This window comes from Urocitellus parryii, chromosome 8 (genome assembly GCF_045843805.1).
Source record: "Urocitellus parryii isolate mUroPar1 chromosome 8, mUroPar1.hap1, whole genome shotgun sequence".
Lineage (NCBI taxonomy): Eukaryota > Metazoa > Chordata > Mammalia > Rodentia > Sciuridae > Urocitellus > Urocitellus parryii.
The window spans coordinates 56587371-56608486 of NC_135538.1; the positions used below are offsets into that span (position 1 = coordinate 56587371).

General features: G+C 37.5%; 2 protein-coding genes across 13 annotated transcripts in view; one reads left to right on the top strand and one right to left on the bottom strand.

Annotated features, from left to right (window-relative positions):
* Positions 1–9303, bottom strand: part of LOC144256522 (uncharacterized) — a 140205-nt gene extending 130902 nt beyond the window's left edge. For 3 of the 8 annotated variants that reach the window (XR_013344120.1, XR_013344117.1, XR_013344115.1), the window contains exons 1-4: positions 8699–8779; positions 7881–8048; positions 6215–6312; positions 3320–3413 (exon numbers count right to left, since the gene is read on the bottom strand). Coding sequence is in view for 1 of the 8 variants with exons in the window: in XM_077801571.1 (XP_077657697.1) it covers positions 3320–3413; positions 9152–9303 (246 nt within the window). In the remaining 7 variants the exon portion in view is untranslated. Of the gene's footprint in view, positions 1–3319; positions 3414–6214; positions 6313–7880; positions 8049–8698; positions 8787–9151 lie in introns of those variants that run through there. The other 5 variants (XR_013344116.1, XR_013344118.1, XR_013344119.1 and 2 more) reach the window with 5 other exon arrangements.
* The window catches only part of Popdc1 (popeye domain cAMP effector 1), a 56310-nt gene that overhangs the window by 12823 nt on the left and 22371 nt on the right, over positions 1–21116 (top strand). The window contains exons 1-6 of one of the 5 annotated variants that reach the window (XM_026389601.2): positions 8212–8817; positions 9902–9992; positions 12252–12488; positions 15056–15180; positions 17943–18130; positions 18855–18963. In XM_026389601.2, the coding sequence (XP_026245386.1) occupies positions 8626–8817; positions 9902–9992; positions 12252–12488; positions 15056–15180; positions 17943–18130; positions 18855–18963 (942 nt within the window). In that variant the 5' untranslated portion in view covers positions 8212–8625. Of the gene's footprint in view, positions 1–8211; positions 8818–9189; positions 9421–9901; positions 9993–12251; positions 12489–15055; positions 15181–17942; positions 18131–18854; positions 18964–21116 lie in introns of those variants that run through there. The other 4 variants (XM_026389602.2, XM_026389603.2, XM_026389604.2 and 1 more) reach the window with 4 other exon arrangements.

Below are 21116 nucleotides of genomic sequence, written 5' to 3' on the forward strand. Positions count from 1 at the left end.
TAAAAAAATTTTCTCTCTCTCTCTCTCTCTAAAAAAAATATATATTTTTTAAGTTGTAGATGGACACAATACCTTTATTTTATTTTTTTTTTTTATGTGGTGCTGAGGATCAAACCTATTGCTTCATATGTGCAAGGCAAGTGCTCTGCCACTGAGCCACAATCCCAGCCCTGTTACTTGTATTCTTGAAAATTGCCATTCTGACTGGAGTGAGATGGAATCTCAGTGTAGTTTTGATTTGCATTTCTCTAATTGCTAGAGACATTGAACATTTTTTCATATATTTGTTGATTGACTATATTTCTTCTTCTGTGAAGTATCTGATCAGTTCCTTTGCCCATTTATTGATTGGGTTATTTGTTTTGTTTTGTTTTGTTTTGTTGATGTTAAGGCAAAACACAATTTAAAAAAATATGTACCACATCTTCTACTAGAAAAACATTTACTAATTCTTCTATTGCAAATGCATACAATAATTCAATCAACCAATATTTCTGAGTTGCAAATGTATGCAAATAACATGATAGGTACCCTGTAGATAAGAAATATGAGTGAGAAACAATTCCTACCCTCTAGAACTTACAACCTAGGAGAAATGACACTTTTAGACAAATATGTAAAAGGTAGCAAGTGATAAAGACCAAAACAGAAATAAAGAGAGAATCTGTAACTCTGGGGAATATATACTTCCATAATATCACTTTAAAGTAAGTGGGAAACACATGCCAACCTGTTAGGTCATTGATAATAAAGAAGTATTGAATGTCAAGTGAGTAATAGTAATATTTTCTACTATTTTTCCCCATTCAGCATCCATTTTCTAGGTACTAGAAGTTTTATTTATTCATTAAGTCAAGTCATATGAAAAGTTCAAAACATATGGGAGATTCACTGATGTGTTTCTTTCATATCTAGAAAGTTTGAAACCTTAATCTGTTCCATCTTTAAAAGTCACCAAAATTAATCATGGTAACAACACTCAATCTTATATAGAATCTTGAGCTTTTTTTGCAGGGCTGGAGGTATTGGGTATTGAACCCATAAGGGCTTTACCACCAAACTTTTTATTTTAAGACAGGGTCTCCCTAAGTTGTTTAGGGCCTTGCTAAATTGCTGAGGCTTGTCTTGAACTTGCAATCCTCCTGCCTCAGTCTCTGAGCCACTGGGTTTACAGGTGTGTGCCATCGTGCTGGGCCCATCTTGAGTTTTTAAAAGTAATTGTAGAGTCTTATGTGACTCCATAGCAAACAAGCTAAAATACAAAGTGCTGACATTATTCCTATTTTATAGATAAGCAATTTGCATAGTTTTTAGTTTTAGGGCCGCTTTACATTTTTAAACGTTATTGAGCAAAAAAAAAAAAAAAAAAAAAAAAAAAAAAAAAAAAACTTCTATTTTTATCAGTATTTAAGATCTTAAAAATTAAAGGTAAGAAATTATAAAATCATGTTTACTTTAAAATAACAAACTCATTACATGTTAACATAGATATTTTAACAAAAATTAATATATTTTTCAAAGCAAAAAAAAATGTAGAGAGAAGAGATACAGCCCATGGAAAACACTGTACACTCACAGGAAAATGAGAATGACAAACTGAAAATAACATTTTATTACTATTATTACAATGAAAATATTTCTGGCCTGTGGACCCCTGAGAAACCTCGGGACCTCACTCAGAAACACTGTAAAAGTGACGGCACTGAGGCACTGACGGCACTTGGAGAGGTAAAGCCATGTGCTTAAGATTATCCAGCAGGTTAATAACAGAGGTGGAACTAGAATCCTGTATCTTCTTGCTCCTTTGAGGAACACTTTTCATACTATAATATTAATAATTTATTTCATCAAATATTTATTTTATACCTATTTATTTATCACCAAGTATAGTGACTGGCATCACCATTTATCTATCTGATCCTGCAAGGCAGAAATATCAGTATTGGGCTGGAGCTGGAACTCAGTGGTACATGAAATATCAGTGTAATGCTTAATTCATACATTTGTCACCCATTCCGAACTGGTCGACAAAATGCTTTATGAATCAGAGCTGGGAGCTCAGTGGTAGAGCACCTGCTCAGCAGATACTGATCCCAGTACCATAGGGAAAAATAGAAAGGACAAAAACCTCATATCTGGCCTTATTTTCATGTCTACTGCCACTGCCTTAGAATAAACCATTAATATTTTTTATCTGGGTTGTTCAAACAGTTTAACTGCTCTTTGTCTTTCATTTCAATTCATCTTCCTCTTTGCATCTATCTAGAAAACTAATCCTATTAATGCACTAGCCTGCTTATATTCTTCTTAGGGCTCTTAATTGACTAAAGGATAAAGTCCAAATTAGAAATGCTCCATTTCTTTTAGATGCCATCTTCTGAGCTTATAATATATTCATATATTTCCCATCAGATAAAATGGTGGATGTAAAAAATCATAAGAAATCCCTAAATTGAGGTATGCAGTAAAAATGCACACAAGCAGTGTTGTATATAAGCCAAAATTATCTTCTGTCAGAAACTTTTACCCAAAGTATTTTCATTCCTTTCATATATTAAAAGGAGATTTGAAGACTAAAATCCCACTTTTCAAAGCACTTCTGTTTTTCTTCTTTCATAGAAGTGTGTGAGGGTGTTTGTAATTGTCAAACCAAATATCATGATTATTGTGTGGAGCTCTAGATTGTGCTAAATTGATCTTGGATTAAAGAAATGTTTCATCTTGTTTACTATTTTTTATGAAAAATGATGAAACTGCAAGTATGTGGCTTATAAATATTTTATCAGGTATTATATATGTATTTAGCTAGAGAGGTGTCTTATTCTCATGAATTTATTACAACAATTTAAGTAGTAGTAATAATAAAAATTTGCATTTAAATAATTCTTTTCTCCTGGGAATTCTGAGTGCTTTTGCACATCAATTAATGTTGGATGGCAGTATCATCCTTCCCAACTTTATTATTCCATCTTTCTAATGTGTTGCTTTGGGTTTTGTTTCAGCCCTATGTCAATGACTTGGCTGGCTATTATCAGGCCTCCCATTTGCCTCCAAAACCAGCCATTTTTGAGAATTGATTTGTAAAACAATGATATTATATAATAGAAACTCCATGATCGAAAATTCTGCTTTCACCAGATACAGTTTAAAAGTCATTCCATGGCTTTACTTTCAATGATAGTCTCATCTATACCATCGTATTAAGAATTGTAATTAAGAACTGCCAAAAAGGAATTTTTCTACCATTTATATCTTTTCCTTTCTAACCATTAAATACCTCATATAAACAAGTTACTTACATATGGAAAAAAAAAAGTACCTTAACAATTGCATCCTTAGGGACCCAATGGCTGCCACATTTCTCTTCCCAGAAAGTAGAGGTGCAAGTTGATATAGAGGTAGTCTTCCGGGGTCTGTGGATTCGTAGGAAGTCACGAAAGGGAAAGAACAAGAAACAAGAGAGGTTGTCACTACAGTTGCTGCCAAACCTTTTAGTCTGCTTTCTGGGGATGGCTGACTGGGCCTGGATCAGGTTTTGTTTTGAAGATCCAACTTGGCTCCCTGCCTTTGAGGCTTCTTTGGGAATCAAATGGAATTCAGAGCAACTTCTCTGATCTTTAAAAAAAAACTTTTTTAAAACATGATTCTGTTCTGCCTGGTTACTTGAATTTCTTCATTTTGAAATAATGAATTTCTTCATTTTGAAATAATGTCCTAAAGGATTAGGAAAGCCTGTTAAAGGCTTCACCTGTGGCCTTTGTAATTATTAACATTTAAAATAAAAAAAAATTCACAAGTAGAACTCCTTTGTTTTAGAAGAAAAGCCATGTAAGAAAGAATGGACAGAGGGAATTTCAACGCTCTAATCTTTGACATTAAGTCATTGTATGCACATTTCTGCCAACCCAAAGATGGGTGAATTACTGTAACTTAGCTCTGCCAATGCCCAGTTTCCAGGATCTATATTCTTGCATATTTCATAAGTTTGCCTTTGAAGTCAATATCTCATTTCTGGCTACTCCAGGGAAATTCCAAACCACTGGAAATTTTAGCATGCAGCAAAGTCTTGTAATTTATAGCAAGTTTTGTTTGAAATGTCTTATGTGTGCTGTATTTCATCTATTTAAAATAGTCAAATGCATAGAAAATGAAGCTATGCCTTAACTATTCCACGTGTTCACAGGACAGTTTAATTAGTTCTTCAGACCAGAGAATTTTGATGACGGAGATTCATTTCAATTAAACAAGTAAACCGAAGTGCAAATAATTTTCATCGATTGAATACTATTGTGTACGTTGTGTACTATGTGCAGAGCACTACAAGGGGGGATAGAAAAGATACCCTATGGTTAGAGTAGGTAGCTAGACAGACATGAGCAGGGGAGGTGGGGAAAGGAAATTCAGGTGGTGCCCCTGGGCCGTGTCCCATGGCAGTTACACTGCTGGGGACTGCCTTCCTTTGGTCAAACAGCTCCCTGTCAATCTGGAGAAAATGGATTAGTCAGAGTCTCAGGGACTGGAGCATGCTCAGAAGCACAGAGATGCTGTCCTTAGGTGATCCAGGGTTCATTGTAATATCACTGCATCATGGTTCCCCTCCCTGAGACCCGACACCCCCCCCACACACACACTGTGTTTCACTACAAAAGCTCATAAGACGGCCCCCTTTCTCTTGGGCAGGTCAACTCCACATTCGCATGCTTTTCTCCTTGATGTTCTGCATCACCACAAGCCCAGAATCAATGATGTCCAAGTGACCATGGACCAAAATAAATATTTCACCCTTTAAGTTTATTTCCTCAGCTATTTTGTCACAGTGATGGAAAGCTAACTAACACATGTATTATTGTTGGCTTTCCAATTGTGACAAATGAGCCACACTAATATAAAATGTCAATTATCAGGGTAATAATGAGCAGGCGAGAGAGTAGGTATGGAACTTTCTCTACTATCTATTCAATCATCTCTAAACTTAAACTGATCTAAGTCTACTCATGTTTTTTAAAAGCAAAAGAAATTGAAGAGTAAGCAATGAGGTTAGTTGTCAAACTGGTCAATGAAAAAGTTAATGCAACATTTAATGAGAACCTGGAGCTGGGTATATTGGAATATGATGATAATCTTAGCTAAGGAGGCTTAGGCAGGAAGATTGCTTCAGCCCAAGAGTTTAAGGCCAGCCTAGACAGTGTAGCAAAAATGTCCCCCCCAACCACAGAAAGAAAGACGGTAAGAGAAAAGAAAAAAGAGAAACTTGAGTTCAGAAAGAATCTAATTAAATTGTTTACTGATCCATCTTTGACTGGCATTGTCTATAGACTATATCAGAAGAAGCTATGGCCTCTATGCAATTAGGAGTGACAATTGAAATAAAGCCTCTGATGTAACCCATGGGCACTTACTGGCTAAGAAAATACTGCTATTTGACATTACATTCATACCATTAAAACCAGTGACTCTTTCAGGTCTTGTTTTACTTCCACAAAACTTATTCTGTCTGAACTTTGAAGTCTCATCAGGATTTTGTCCAACTGGTAGAGGTAGACTAGAATAACCATAGAGAAATAAAGGTAGAGGGGCTGGGATATGGCTCTCACAAGCACAAGGCCCTTGTTTCAATCCTCAGCATCACAAAAAAAAAAAAAAAAGAAAAAAGAAAAAGAAAGAAAGAAAAAAGAGAAATAAAGTTAGAAATAACTGTCTATGCCAATCCAAACTATACTGGCCAGAGTTTTTACAAAATAGACAGGCTGCCCTATATTGTGTTCTTTATGCATCTTGCTCTTTTCATTGTACACATCTGTGTGAGACACCTCCTTGTTTCATATAATTCTCAAGTAATGCTCAGATCCTTTCAATTTGGCCTTTCTATGGCTAGCAGGAGGAGACCAGGGAGGCAAACCCAGAGGGTTTTGTCCAGAATTTTTATTTTGAATTTATATTATAGAGTTGGTATTCATGTATCTATGATAAGTAATTAAACACGATAAGATATTTGTTATAAACTATGGTTTTAGTCCTAAAAGAGGGTGTGAGCCAGCTTTCCATTACAGTAAAAAAAAATACATGAGACAAATCAACTTTAGAAGTGAAAAGGTTTGTTTGGGTTCATAGTTTAAAGGGGTTTCACTCTATAGTAGTTGGTCCAGATACTGTGAGACCTGTGGTGAGAAGCAGCACATCATGGCATAACTGTGAGTTGGAAGCAGCTACTCACCTCATGGTAGGTGGGAAGCAAAAGAAAGAGAGGCAGGGCAGAGTTGTGGCTCAGTGGTAGAGTGCTTGCTGAGCATGCATGAGGCACTGGATTTGATCCTGGCACCACATAAAAAATAAAATAAACAAAATAAAGGTATTTAAAAAAAGAAGTGTCAGGCTAGGGTTGTGGCTCAGTGGTAGAGCACTTGCCTAGCATTCGTGGGGCACTGGGTTTGATCCTCAGCACCACATAAAAATAAAATAAAGGTATTGTATCCACCTCCAACTAAAAACTAAATGTTAAAAAAAAAGTTTTAAAAAAGTGTCTTGTTTGAAAAAAGAAGAAAGAAAGAGGGAGGAGGGGGGTTTCAATATCCTCTTGAAAGGTATACCCCCAATGACCTAGCATCCTCCAACTATACCTATCTCTCCTAAAGATTCTACTATAGTCTGGAGACCAAGTCTTTGACACAGAAGCCTTTGAGGGACATTTCAGATCCAAACTATGACAAATGGGTTGCAGAAAGAGGATGAGTTTGTTTCAAAACTTCCCTTTCTTCAAAAGCCTACCAACCAAAAAAAAAAAAAAACCCGGGACCAGATGAATTCTCAGCCAAATTCTACAAGACCTTCAAAGAAGAATGAATACCAATACTCCTCAAATTATTCCATGAAATAGGAAAGGAGGGAACCCTTCCAAACTCATTCTATAAATCTAGTTTCACCCTAATGCCAAAACCAGACAAAGACAAGGAAAGAAAACTTCAAATTCCCTGATGAACATAGACGAAATAATATACTAAACAGGGTACGAGCTTGCCATCACTGTTACAAAATACCTGAGAAAATCAGCTTAAAAGGATGAAATGTTTATTTTGATTCACAGTTTCAGGGGTTTCAGTTTATGGCCACTTGATCAGGTTGCTTATGTGTGTGTGGCCATACAGTACATAAAGGTGGAAGCAGGAGGAGGAGGTGAGGAGGGAAGCTTCTTACCACATAGCAGCCCACAAGCAAAAGGTCAGGGTCCTAATAACTCCTTCAAGGGCATGCCAGTTTTTGGACAGCGGCTATGGTAACTTCCTCCCACTAGGCCACACCACCTCCTAATAGTGTCACAGGCAGGAAACCAAGCCTTCAATATAGGGGCTTTTGGGGGTTCTCCAGATCCAAATTATCCCACACAGTAAGCTAGTACTAGGGACAGAATTCAAACCTTGTTGGTACCACAGTCCATATTCATGAAGGCCAGGCTGCATGCCTCTTCGCTAGAGACTTGGCCAGTATCTTCCAGAACACTCTCTCTCTCTCTCTCTCTCTCTCTCTCTCTCTCTCTCTCTCTCAATATTTATTTTTTCAGTTTTCCGCGGACACAACATCTTTGTTTGTATGTGGTGTTGAGGATCAAACCCGGACCACATGCATGCCAGGCGAGCGCGCTACCGCTGAGCCACATCCCCAGAACTCTCTTTACAATGTACACACAGTGGTCTTTTTTATACTTGGATCAACTATATTTGGCACGCATGAATGACCTCATATTCCAATAACTGGGGAAAATTCTATAATATAATGGGACACTTCTGGTGGAAACTGGATCCCTGTCTCACAGTTCTCATTTGCCCTACAACTCTTCCCAACCAATGTCAACTCTTCATTTCTGTAATTTTTCCTGCATTTCTTACCTAATATTGTTGTCCAGTAAACAGTCAAGATTGATTGGAGCATAATTTCATATCTTACTTTTCAATTATTGGTCCCAAATCTATGTGGCAAAAATGCAAGGTGGGGCTTTGCCCACAACCAAGGGCCCTGCAGCACCACGGGAAGGCCAATTTCGGATAAGTACCCTTCTTGGAAAAAGAAAAAATAAATTAAAAAATAATAAGGTGGCATGTGTGAAAAGTCTGTGTTGTGTGGCCTCTAGAGCGACAGCAGTAGGGCGGGGCACTCGCTGGAAGGTGGTGTCCTGCGTCTTTGTGAAATCAATGTCCAGCCTCCACCGCCAGACTCAGTTGCGCGCTCTGGGGGACATTCCCTGCTTGTGGGCGAGTGTCCTAGAAAAGAGTTATGTGAGTGGGTCGTTCAACTTTGGGGGGAAATGAAGAACCAGTTTTCCTATCTTGTCCCAGGTCTCGAATTATCCTCATGGGGATGGGAGACCAAGACCCCTGGCTCAAAAAGGCCGTCCGCCCCCAATTCTTGCCCAAACAAGGGCAGAATTCAGAAGTAGAAAGGAAGTGAGGAAGAAACAAGCGGGCGTTTCAAACTGATAACACGTGTGTGCAGAAAGGCCGCGGAGCGGGTGCTGGAGCTGGAACAGCCTCGCTGGGGGTCGGGGTCCGGGCGCTGTGCTCCGCCTGCCCGGGGAGAGCCGGCGACCGGCGCGTGCGCGGTGCGGCCCCATCCCCTGCCGCAGCCGCCGCCGCGATGCCTATTTTAGTCAAAGCCGCGGCGGGCGCTGGGACCTGCCCGGGGCGACCCAGTCTCCGAAACCGCCTACCGGCCGAGGCTCGTGCTTTGGGCGCCCGTCGAGCCGCTGCGTCGCTGTTCCGCTGCCCTGCCTTTCCATCGCCAAACTTTGGCCAGCGACGCCCGGGCTCCGTGCCGGAGACAAACCAGGTAAGGAGCGGGAGGGAGGCACAGCTGCCGCCGGCTCTCCCTGGGCGCCGCTCTTTTGCAGCCGTGAGCTCCGCGAGCTAAATCGGGAAGCGAAAGTTGTACCCAGCTCCGCAGGGAGCAACTTTGTTGGCCTCCGGGGCAGCTGCCAGTGTTTCGCGCCCCGGCCAACAAGAGCGCCGCCCTCTGCCCTGATCGCTGTCCGCGCCCTGGCGACGCTCCTGTCCTTGGAGGCCACCCATCTGCTCTGATCTGGGCATCGCGACCACCGACCCTTGGATGTCAGCTGCCAAAGCTCGGGTCAGACAGTGCCCGCGTCCCCAGGCGCTTGACCCACCGGCTGCCGGCTCCCGCGCTCTGCAGCGGGCAAATCCCTTGGCGAGCTCGGAGTCTCTCTCCCTGGGGCTCCCGGGGCTCCCGGTCCCTGAGCACTCCACATCTTCCCCGACCGCGGAGACTGCGTGCAGTCAGGTGCAGGGTGTCGCCCATCCCGGGTCCAAGGTAGAAGTGCGAGGTGGGGCACTGTTGCTAGCACCGCACTTCTCCAGGCACAGGATCCTTTAGTCCCCGAGATCAATTGACCTCGACCGTTCTTTAAAGAGCAAGGTGAGCGGGGCCTCAGGGGAGCAAATGTCCTCCCCACTTACTCCACTTAGTTCCCGAGCCTTTGGGAATTGGGTTGTTGGCCAGACAAGTCTCAGAAACTGCCTGCTTTGGAGCATGAATAACTGCGTAAAGACTCTCAGCCATAATGCCATTTGCCATTTCGGAGATGTTTGAAGATTCAGTTAGAATAACAAAATTAATTAAATCTATTAGCAAGGTTTTACCCTGTGCTGTTTATCTTAATTTTTGTAGTTTGGTTAAGGTTTAACATTAGCTTCACCATTTAGCTATTTAGCCTTGCCAATACCTACTTGAAAAACAAGTTATATAGGATTTTACTAGAACAGGTAATTTAAGGAATTAGACTTTGAGGATCTGATGAGAAAAAGATAACTCTTCTTGATTTAGTCAAAATTAATATGAAAGTTTACCAATTTACCCGTCTAACCTTCCTCATTACACCCATTCATTCTCTGTTTAGGGGCAGTTCAACATAAGACATTTAAGTCCACTCAGGAGTAGTCAAAATAAGCTGAAACCCATAAGATCCCATCAATATTTAATGACAAGTGGTAAGTGGCATTTCACAATAGATATATATTATATCTATATATCTAGCTGTATCTGCATATCTTTAATAAGGTGTGGTGCACCAAGATATGTTTTAGGATGATCCTAAATTTTTAAATTTGCCATTGATATTTTTTGGTTCCTGTGTCCTGGATTGTAGTTTTCCTGGGCCAGAAATTGGGACTTTTAATGCCACTTTGAGAACTTTCAGATGCCTAAAATTGAATCACAGTGGACTTAGTAGGCAATATTAGTATAATGGAGTGGCTGCAAGGGGGAATGTGATTAAGTCATTACATAAACCATAGACCTTTAAAACTTGAAGGAATTTCAAAGACCATCTAGTCCAGCTGCCTCTATTCCAAGGCAGAAACAGACTGAGGAACAGCAGTAACTTTGCCTGGCTTATGTGGCTCCCTGGTGGCTTGTGCAGAAGCTGACTGTCAGCCTAGGAAAGCTAGGCACTCTCTTGTCTTCACCAGTGAAAAGTGATTTCTAAAAGTATGTGTCATGTTTATATCCCTTCCATGTGGCTTTCATCTCTGTCTCAGTGGCATTCTTTATAGAGGCTAGGCCTTGTCATGGATGAATAAGCATTACCCTTCTTCATAGAAGACATAGAATAGTTGGGACAAATGGGACAATGGAGATGCAAATATGTTCTAGAGTACCATAGAAATGGTACTTGTTATTCATTTATGTAATGCTAGGGGACTTGACTTTAGCTTATGAGTAGTAAGGGGACACTTAATATCATCCACTCTCCTGCAGAAATTATGAGATGAATTTTGGTTTAGCTCTCAAAAGCAAACTTGGTATAGAGTAATTAAAATAATGATTCCTCTCCATCCCAATAGGCTTTTTATTCATTTAGAGATTTCAAAAGTAGTTGAATTTTTGTTTTTTTTCCTTTTGTAGCAAATCAACATTTAAGGCAATTATTTCTATTTGTGAGCTATTTCAGAATTACACAAAGAGATCTTTAATTTGACTATCATTTCATTGACAGTTTATAAATTTGTATGTTTCATGTATGTGTGTGTTTTGTCATCTTAAGAAATGTCAAATTCTTTCACGTTTGTCTGTTAATATCCTTTCAAAATACCCAACCTATTTCAATTATTTTACCACCTAAAATCTTTAATATGTTAAAAAAAACAATGAATGAAAAAGTAATGTTAATTGTGTGGCATTATTTTGAAAAAAAAGTATATATTTCTAAATTAGATTTAAAGGTATTCTGGGTGCCCACTTGTCATTCTTTTCCTAAACAGATTAATTCATGTCTTCCATAAACCTATATAGTTTTGGTCAAGGACCAAATTTGTATATTTAATAATAAAGTTTAAGGACCAGACATCAAAGATAGGTAATATAGTCAGGAAAGAGTGCTATTTTGTGTTAAGTTTTATATAAGCAGGCATAAAATATATGTTCCTTGAAATGTATTTAAATGAATCTTAATATTAGTCGAATATGTATCCATGACCCTCCTGCATATAAATAAATTGTAAGTTTACAATTTTTTAATTTGTGAGATGCCATCAACTAGAATTATTATTTCTTTATGTATTATATCTTTACATATATATAAATAATGTATCTGATATTATATGCATATATAATTACTTAGTATGAATATAATGTTATATGATTTAATGATGTAATAAAAATAGAGCATTCAAATATCCCAAGCCTTCTAAATAGCCTAAGATTCCAAATAGCAAATTTGGGGGTATCAATTATCTTTGAAAGTATTCAAAAAAATCCGTTTTCCAGTTATTTTTCCTGTGTTTAGATTTAGTATCATCATTGTGAATATGATGAAACACTATACTGAATAAATTTGTAACTGTTGTTGTTTATGAACATTGGTGATTTTCTTTTAGACTTGTTAATTCCCTTCACTCCTCCCCATCAAGTACATATATATATATATATATATATATATATATATATACACACAAATACATAAAATATGCACATACACATCAAAATACATCGAGAACAGTTGTGCACTATGTGTAGTATTTTATATATTTCATTTAATTTGAGCATAAAACAAATGAGGTATTATTAACATCATTTAACAGATAAGCAAAGAGGTATATTTAATGAGCCTATCTAATTCTTAAGCACTGAAACAGACTATTTACCAACATTCAATTCACAGAAATAATTTTGGCATAGCCCCTCTCACAGGGGTGATGTGATATAGTTGCTACTTTTATGATTTTCCTTTTGTTTATTTGTTTTTACAGGAATTTTCAACATGAATTTTACAGAGTCCAGCCCTCTGGCAGAATCAACTGCAATAGGTTTTACACCTGGGTTAGAAAGTCTCACACCTGTGCCTTCCAATGAGACCACTTGTGAAAACTGGAGAGAGATACATCATCTAGTTTTTCATGTGGCAAATATTTGTTTTGCAGTTGGTTTGGTTATTCCAACTACTCTTCACCTTCATATGATATTTCTTAGAGGGATGTTAACTATAGGTGAGCTGCCTAACAGATTTTATATAAATGGGCTTGACCGGGGCTTCAGAGTATTCCTTGTCAGGTCTATAGCATACCCCAAACTCTAAATCTTTATCATCAAATCAGTCGTGTATCAGGTAACTTAGAACATAGGCCTTCACATACTGTATCTCCCTTTTTAATTTGAAAGATTATTGTGTTTTCCTATATTTAGATTTTCCAGATATCAGAAAACCCATGCATATGCAAAAGTGTACACGATTGTGTGATTCTTATCTTATTTCCACTGCTTGCTAACTGTGTAATTTGGGCAAATAGTTTAGTTTTTCTGTCACCTCAGTTTCCTTACATGTCAAGTGTTAAAAATAAAACTACCTCCTGGGTTGTTTTAGAGAGTTAAATGAGGTGAGTCTGTGAGATATATATTTGCCTTAGAATAGTACCTGGCACATAGTAGGTACTATACAATCTCAATCATTATTATTTGAAAAGATATTTGCTATGGCCAGTAAAGCAACATTGGGAATAAAAACAATTACCCACATATAATAGTTCCAAGTAAAACTTGATATTGACATTCACAACTATATATAGTATAGGTAGGTAGATAGGTAGGAAGATTGATTTGGCCTAGTAACCTTGATGAAACAGGTTAAGTTGATTCACATCAAAATATTGAAACAATTGAGTCTATTATTTTAGCCAGTAATTCTTGAAAAATTATTCTCCATGAAATTATTTCTGATTATCCATTTATTCAGGTGTATTTTTTTATATTTATTTTTTAGTTGGACATAATATCTTTATTTATTTATTTTTATGTGGTGCTGAGGATCGAACCCAAGGCCTCACATGTGCTAGGTGAGCGCTCTACTGCTGAGCCACAACCCCAGCCCATCAGGTGTATTTTTGACACCTGTAATGTGTCCGATCAAGATTGAAGAAGGCAATCTCCATCCTTCTAAAGACTGTCATGGGGACCAGGAGAAAAACGATGGGCAGTCACAGTATGGGGGGTCGGAGTCTATGACGCAGGTGTTTTCCCAGTGCCTGGGTGAGGGGGAGTGTGGGGAAGGTGTCAGCATTAGTAGGAGGTTGGAGCAAGGTCCCACTGAAGGAGTCATACGACAGCTGGCTTTTGAGATGAGCAGGACTTCTCTGAGAGTATAGGGTCCCTATTAAGGGGCACAGAAGAGAGGAAAGGAATTTCAGCATATCAGAGTGAATGAGGAGTAGCTCTTGTCCCTGAAATATATGAGAAATGACAAGAGGAGGCTGGAAGGGTAGCTAGAAAGCATCTTGAGTGTCTTCTGCGGCTGTGTGATTCAGACAAGGTAGACATAGTAGCAGAAGGAGCAGGATGTTAGGTTGAAAAAGAAAAAGCAAAACCCACAATTTTTTTTTAAATCCAATTACGAATCTTAAAATCAGAGTTTAGAGATGGAATGGTCCAAAGGGATCATCTAGTCCAATACTTTATAAAGAGATAAGTGAAGACACAGACAGTAAAGTGATAGGCTTTATTCAGATGCTCTAAAAAATGAAGTTAAAAAATGATGAAGTTAAAAATTACAAATAAATGACTTTTTAATATCTAAGCTAAGCTTTTGTGTGCACATATTGATATATGTGTTTCTTAGTGATCATTTCATATTAGATTTAAAATATTCACTCTCCCACCATAAAATTTAAAGAAACTGAGGCTATTTTATATAAGAAACAAGAATTGATGAGAAAAAGTGGGAAGATTCCAGCAGTTGAATAGATAATTGCTGAGGTAAATTCAGATGACTAAAACATTTTGTAAAACACTTGGGTTCCCTAGTAATCACAAAAATACAAAATAAAGTATTTAATTCCTCACTATTAAGAATTTTCAAATTTTATAATATTAACAACTTGATACTGACATTCCCAACTAGTAGGTTCATTCCCTAGATTCACCTTCCACTAATTAATGACAAGCATGAAGTTGTCTACTAATTAATCACAACTTTATACTGGCATTCCCAACTAGTAGGTTTATAAATTTGTACAAATGTTTTGAAAAACAGTTCTTCAATATTATCCAAAGCTAAGCAGTTCATTCCTAATCACAAATAAAAGATATGGTTTTATATATAAAGTTGCTTTTGCTACTTATCAAAAATTATAACCCCCAAAATATCTGTCAGTAGGGAAATGGTTAAATAAATTGTGTTTTAATCAGTTACAGCCATTAAAAACTACACATACAAAGAGTTTTTAAAGATGGGAAATCATTATAATAAGTTTTAAAAATAGGTTTTAAAATTGTCTGCTCAAAAAAAAAATTATCTGTACCATAGGTTTTCCATCAGGTAGAACTACATGAAAGTTTTAAGGCAGTATTAAATATCAGCAATGATTTTCTTTAAGTTGTAGAATTATGAACTTTGTCCCCTTTTAACAAATATTTTTTTAGTAGAAAACCCAAAGGAAACTTAATGCAATATTCAGTATAAATACTTCTAAAATGTGTTCGTTTATATAGAGAGGGTAAATTTGTCAAGCCACTTGCAGAAGTCATTCTAGACATCTAACATGATAACTTTGTTGTTCAACAGGTTGCACCCTTTATATCGTCTGGGCCACTCTCTACCGATGTGCCTTGGATATAATGATCTGGAACTCTGTGTTCTTGGGCATCAACATTTTGCATCTTTCATATCTTTTATACAAGAAAAGACCGGTAATTACTAAAATTATCTAAAAGGAAATATTTTAAAGATAAAAGCTTTTAAAAGTACTTTCATTCAGACTTGAAAGTGAACATCTAACACATTTATTCCCTTTAATATCATTTCTCTGAAGATTAGACTTTCTGTTTATATATTGCCTGAAAGTAAAACATTCTAGAACCGTGAAATTTGTCCTACAAATGAGTTTTTAAAACTTTTTAAATCATTAAAACATGAAAAAACATGAATAATATTCTCTTTTTTAAAATCTATTACTTGATTATATCTTTATCTATTGGTACTCAAATGTCACTTGGGAATATCTTTGCCTATTTCTAAAATGGCTAACTAATAGCCATTAGTGATAATTTCATATTAGATCTAAAACATTTATGGCAACTTCCATAAATCTACTAATGATTTCCTGAGTTTATACTTTAAAAAAAAATTTTTTTAGTATTTATTTTTTAGTTGTAGTTGAACACAATACCTTTATTTTATTTATTTATTTTTATGTGGTGCTGAGGATCAAACCCAGGACCTTGCATGTGCAAGGCAAATGTTGGACCGCTGAGCCACAACCTCAGCCCCATGAGTTTATACTATTTTCTTAGTGTAATGGTTATGTATTTTTTTCATATGCCCAAATTATTCATTTTGGGTGAATAGTTGCCAAAACACCCCTATTTAACTGTTTATTTTCAATTCTGATTTATCTTATGTTTCCTTGGTCATACCCAGAACAAAAATAGAATAGGAAAACAGCAGGGCTCCTAGAAACTACTTGAGGATGATTCCTGACTGTCCTAAGCACAAACATTTAGTGAAGGATGTAGCGCTTGCTCTAATCTTATGTCCAAGTTCAGACCTGCTCGTAGAGAGCTGCTAGGAAACACAGTGATTTACAGGAAGCCACAATTTGAATGATACATTAGATGTATACAGTAGGCATCCACTTTGTAACCTCCTCAAACATAGTAACTCAGTTTGTTACTTTACTGTATTACTCAGTTTTCTCTAGGTCATGCTGGCCAATAAGCAACCTGAAAATCTCAGTGATATATAATAGCTATGGGCTTTTTTCCTCATTCATCTAATGTGTTGACTCGCAGCCGTGTGCAGCTGTGATTCTGTCTCATTATCATATTCATTTCAGAGTCTCTTAAGGAGCAGGTTCTGTTTGAGCCATGCATTCTCATGGTAGAGGGAGAGGTTCAAGAAAATGAAAAAGAAAATACCCATTGTTTCTTAGAATGTTTGCTCAGAAGAGACACATGTCACTTCTGCTCATATTTCATTAGCCAAAGCAAATGACATGGCCAAGCTTGACAATGGGTGGGTGCAGTAAGGGCAAGTATAATCCTTTTACAGGGGTTGGGAACAATAATATAATCTAACACACTTAACTGTTGTTGCTTGTTTCTGTCAAGCATGATTGGCACATAGTAGGTGCTTGGAAAAAACTTGATGAGTGGATGCTTTCAAAGAGAAGCAGAATTAAGAGGGCTTCGTAAAGAAATCTGGGACTTGTAGGATAAGCAGAATATGAGTATGTGCCACTAGACTTCAGATCTGACTGTGCCATATTGGAGAATGTGCATGCTAGAAGAAAGACGTGTGCAAATAGTCTTAGATTCTCATTACTAGAGCTCTGGAGTTGGGGGAGGTAAGTGATTGTAAAATGAGGATAACAGTTCCTGGATACCAGAATATTTTGGAACCCCAAAATACAAGGTTCAGGAGTTGCTGATGTGATTGAAGTGCCAAAAAGGTAAGGTACTTCACATCTGTGCTTTTGTTTCTTCTTGGGCTATCGGCCTATATTCTGAAAAATATAAATTCTGGTTCTTCATCAAAATGAAACAGAGGACAACTAAGATCACTACAAATGTTGGAGCAATGGCAGGTTGGAGCAGCTCTTGTGATCTGGTCTGTAAGCTTACAAGTACATCTGCCAGAGCTTTAACTGGGACAGAGTTCATTCACAGAGCAGTGCAGCTTTCCATCCACCCAATTAGTGTGGCTTCCAGAGACATTGCTGGGCCCAGAGATGGGCCTGGGAGAATCTGAAAACAGGCGATTAAGCTGTTTTGCTTTTCTCTTCCTCCAGTAACCAGCCTTATTCACCGGTGGGCTTTCTCCATTCTGCAGAGTTCATTTTAGTTTAGGATAAGATCAGTGCACTGAAACTGAAACCTTTTTCCCCTTCAGTTTGCTCATGAAGACATAAATGTGAAGCAGTGATTGCAGTTGTAGATGTTTATTTTCCTATATTGATACATTAAGTAATCATTACATGGTGATTAGATGCTTAGAGTATCTGACTATTATTTTCGTCAATTTGTTTTCACATTGATTCTTATTTTTATATAATGTATTTTCTTGCTATAATATTTAAAAGTTAATGTAATTTCTTTTGGTGAGACAAAGGTTTTGTGTTATTTGTAAAACGTTCTGGGGTTGGGAAGGTACATGTCCTGACAATATTCAGAACCTTAACAGCTGCATCAGGGTCCATAAAAAGAGGTGTGATCAATACTGTCAGTCTTCCCCCTTGTGCTCTCAGAGTTGTGTTTACTGCAAAAGTGCTGTTTTAGCACATAAAGTATAACCTCGCATCACTACTTACTCTCTAAGACTCCATTGACCTACATGCAGAAGAGTGATGGTGTTTACTGCAGATTTGTTTATTTTCCAACCACATTTAGACCACAGAAGTGAGTGTTTGGGGGTTGTTGCTTTAGTGCAGCATCTGGTCATTGCTCCATTTCAGGTCAAGATTGAAAGGGAACTCACTGGCATCTACCGTCGATTATTTGAACCACTCCATGTGCCTCCAGATTTGTTCAGAAGATTGACTGGACAGTTTTGCATGATCCAAACCTTGAAAAAGGGCCAGACGTATGCCGCAGAGGATAAAACCTCAGTTGATGACCGTCTGAGTATTCTCCTGAAAGGAAAGTAAGTGCTATATGGAAGCAGGAATTCTTAGCTTGCCTTGAAATCTTTCCATAGCCCTTGGCAAGGAAAGGAGTAGAAGGACATATTGCCAACCAATGCAGGAAGCAGTCTCAGAGTATGGTGTTGATGCAGTTTTGTTTTACAAGTCAACTCTGGCACTCAGTGGAGCACCATGTTAAGACTAGGTAGACTTTACTACTCTGAATCTTGTAGATGTCAAAGTTTTCAATTGCAGACATTTTTAACTATTTTCAAATTTTGTTAAGTTAATGACTCAAAGTCAAAATAGGTTTAAATTTGGCTCTAACATTTAAAAAGCTTATATCTGCAATAGAGGTGATTTGCTTATTTTTGAATATCACAAAAATATATCTTCCAGGGATGTCAGTCTTCTGGGGAAAGAGCCAGTGTATGTTGTACAGGTGTAATTATTAATAGCATCCCCTTTCCTCTTAAAAGTCTCCCAGTTTGAGTAACAAATTACATAGTCACTCCAGCCGTAAGTGCAATGATAACCTGTTTAATAGTGAAAGCTAGTTTTTTTTTCCTTCCATTATTTTTTAAATGATGGTGTGCCTCAGGAAGAGCTTTTAATCATGTCTATCATCTGTAGAATCTTTAAAACTTTTGCACAAAATATAATCCTATAAGCATATGGTAATTTGAAGGGTTGTCATGTTATTTTGTGAAATATATGTATATTAACATTGATTTCTGTTATCAGAATGAAGGTCTCCTATCGAGGACATTTTCTGCATAACATTTACCCCTGTGCCTTTATAGATTCTCCTGAATTTAGATCAACTCAGATGCACAAAGGTGAAAAATTCCAGGTATGTTTGGCATGGTTTTTTAAAAAGATAAACACTAATTCATATATCATCAAAATCTAATGAATATTAATAGAAAAGTGACCATGATTTATTTTTTTAAAAAAGAGATCATCACATAGCATACATAGTATAATCCCATCTTTTAAAAAAAGGTTTAAAATATTGTGTGTATATGTACAAATAGAGGGCTAAAAAGATATCCAGTGTTAGCCATGGTGTTAACACTGTTGTTTCTGTGTTGTGAGTTTACTTGCTTTTTAAGTATTTTTCCTTTTTGCTTATTTGAATTTCTAGTTTTCCTATAGAAAACATTGAATATTTTTATTGTAGGAAAATGTCAGTTGTAGATAATCGGTGTTCCTGAAGCATATAATTGATTACTTTTATTAGGGAAAAATGGAAAACCAGTTTTGCCCTAGAGAATTTATTTTGTTGACACTTGTGGAGAAAAAAAAAAACAACTAATCACTACCCTTTTATACTCAGTGAACATGTTTAAAGGAAAAGAATAAAATCCTTCACAGTAGTAATAATTTGAACATGGCCTGTTCAGTGTCATTCCTTCTGTGTGTATGTGTGTTTCATTGCTGCCTTTCATGGCCCTTTGTTCTGATTTGTTTCTGTAAGTGCCCAGCCCTCCTACTGTATTTTTTGTTAGTAGGACAATAACCAAGAACATGGTTGAGGATGTCCTTTAGTCTCAGCCTCAGGAAAAACAGAAGTAAGAAATACCCTGAGAATAGGATTGCTTATGAACAAGATGGTACAAATATTCAGGTGGGAAGTGGAATTGAAGGGCATGTTCTCAGCTAAGGGAGAAGAAATGGCAGTATTTCTTGATGGCAAGATCTTAAAGTCTTGTTTTGAGATGCCACAGAGTGAAGATAAAAGAGGAAATTTGGAGGAATATACTTTAGTTTATTTCATTTACAATGACTTCAGCCCTTCCCTGTTCCCATCTGGCTTAAGTAATCACACAGCTTGTTAAATTTAGGTGCATGTACTAGGAGGTCTCATTTAAGTTCCCCAACTGTGTGTGTCAATGTTCCCATGCTAACTCTACTTAAGATACAGAAAGAAAATGATGGTTTTTATCCTAGCCCCTATCACTCTTGTTATTGTGGGGGTCAGCTGTGGCCAGAGATTTATGTTCTTATTCTATCTTTAATCACCACCATCTGCATACTGGAGCAGGACCACTTCTTTCTCCTCTCCTTTCCTCTGTCCTCCTTATAACTGATTTTTTCAAAGCACAATATTTATCTCCTGCATCTGTTTTTGTATATAGTTGCAGGTGGTTTTATGAGATAACCCAGTCTCATCCTGAGGATACTGGGATTGAGGACTAAACCTTTGTTTCCAGAAGCAAGTGGTGCCCAAGAGGCCAGGCATGCAAATATTATCACCATTTTTTCCACTGGATTTCAAATTATATTATAAGTAAGTTTAAAAGAAAGAAAGAGAAAAAGAAAACTCACTTCTACTTATAGCTGTAATTTTCTTTCTTCTTGGGGACTAGGGTTGGATTTTGGTAGTTGAGAATTATTCCTGAAAACTAATATGGAGAGTCTAAGAACATGACCAAAATTGAGATACAGTAGCTTAAGGAAAGACACTGATTTGTCCTTGGCTAATCCCAGTCAGCTTTTCTCTACATAGAACCTGGGTGGCATTTCATGATTGGCCAGTGGGTGAAAATTACTCTGGTATCAACCAGCCTATGCCTGTACTGTCAGAGCCAACTCCATCAGGGTAAGCTCTGGGAGAGATGGCGCTTTGATTGTTTATAAATGTTCCTGTTGACAGATACTCAAGAGTAAGAATTAACTGGTGCACATTTGTGTAGGAGTACTCTGTATATGGCCTCTTACTGAAGCAAGTTTACAAATGGAAAATACTATGTGCTTCCAGGGTCAACTTCTTACTCCCTGTGCCAACCACAGAGGACACTTGAAGTGTTCACTGGTCAAACTTCTTTCCCCATATGCTTTTTACCTCTAAACTTATCTCCTTCCCTAACTCTATTTAGGGAGTTTTCTAAAAAGGAGCTTCAGGGGCTGGGGCTGTTTCTCAGTGTTTAGCGCACTTGCCTGGCATGTGAGAGGCCCTGGGTTCGATCCTCAGCACCACATAAAAATAAATAAATAAAGTTA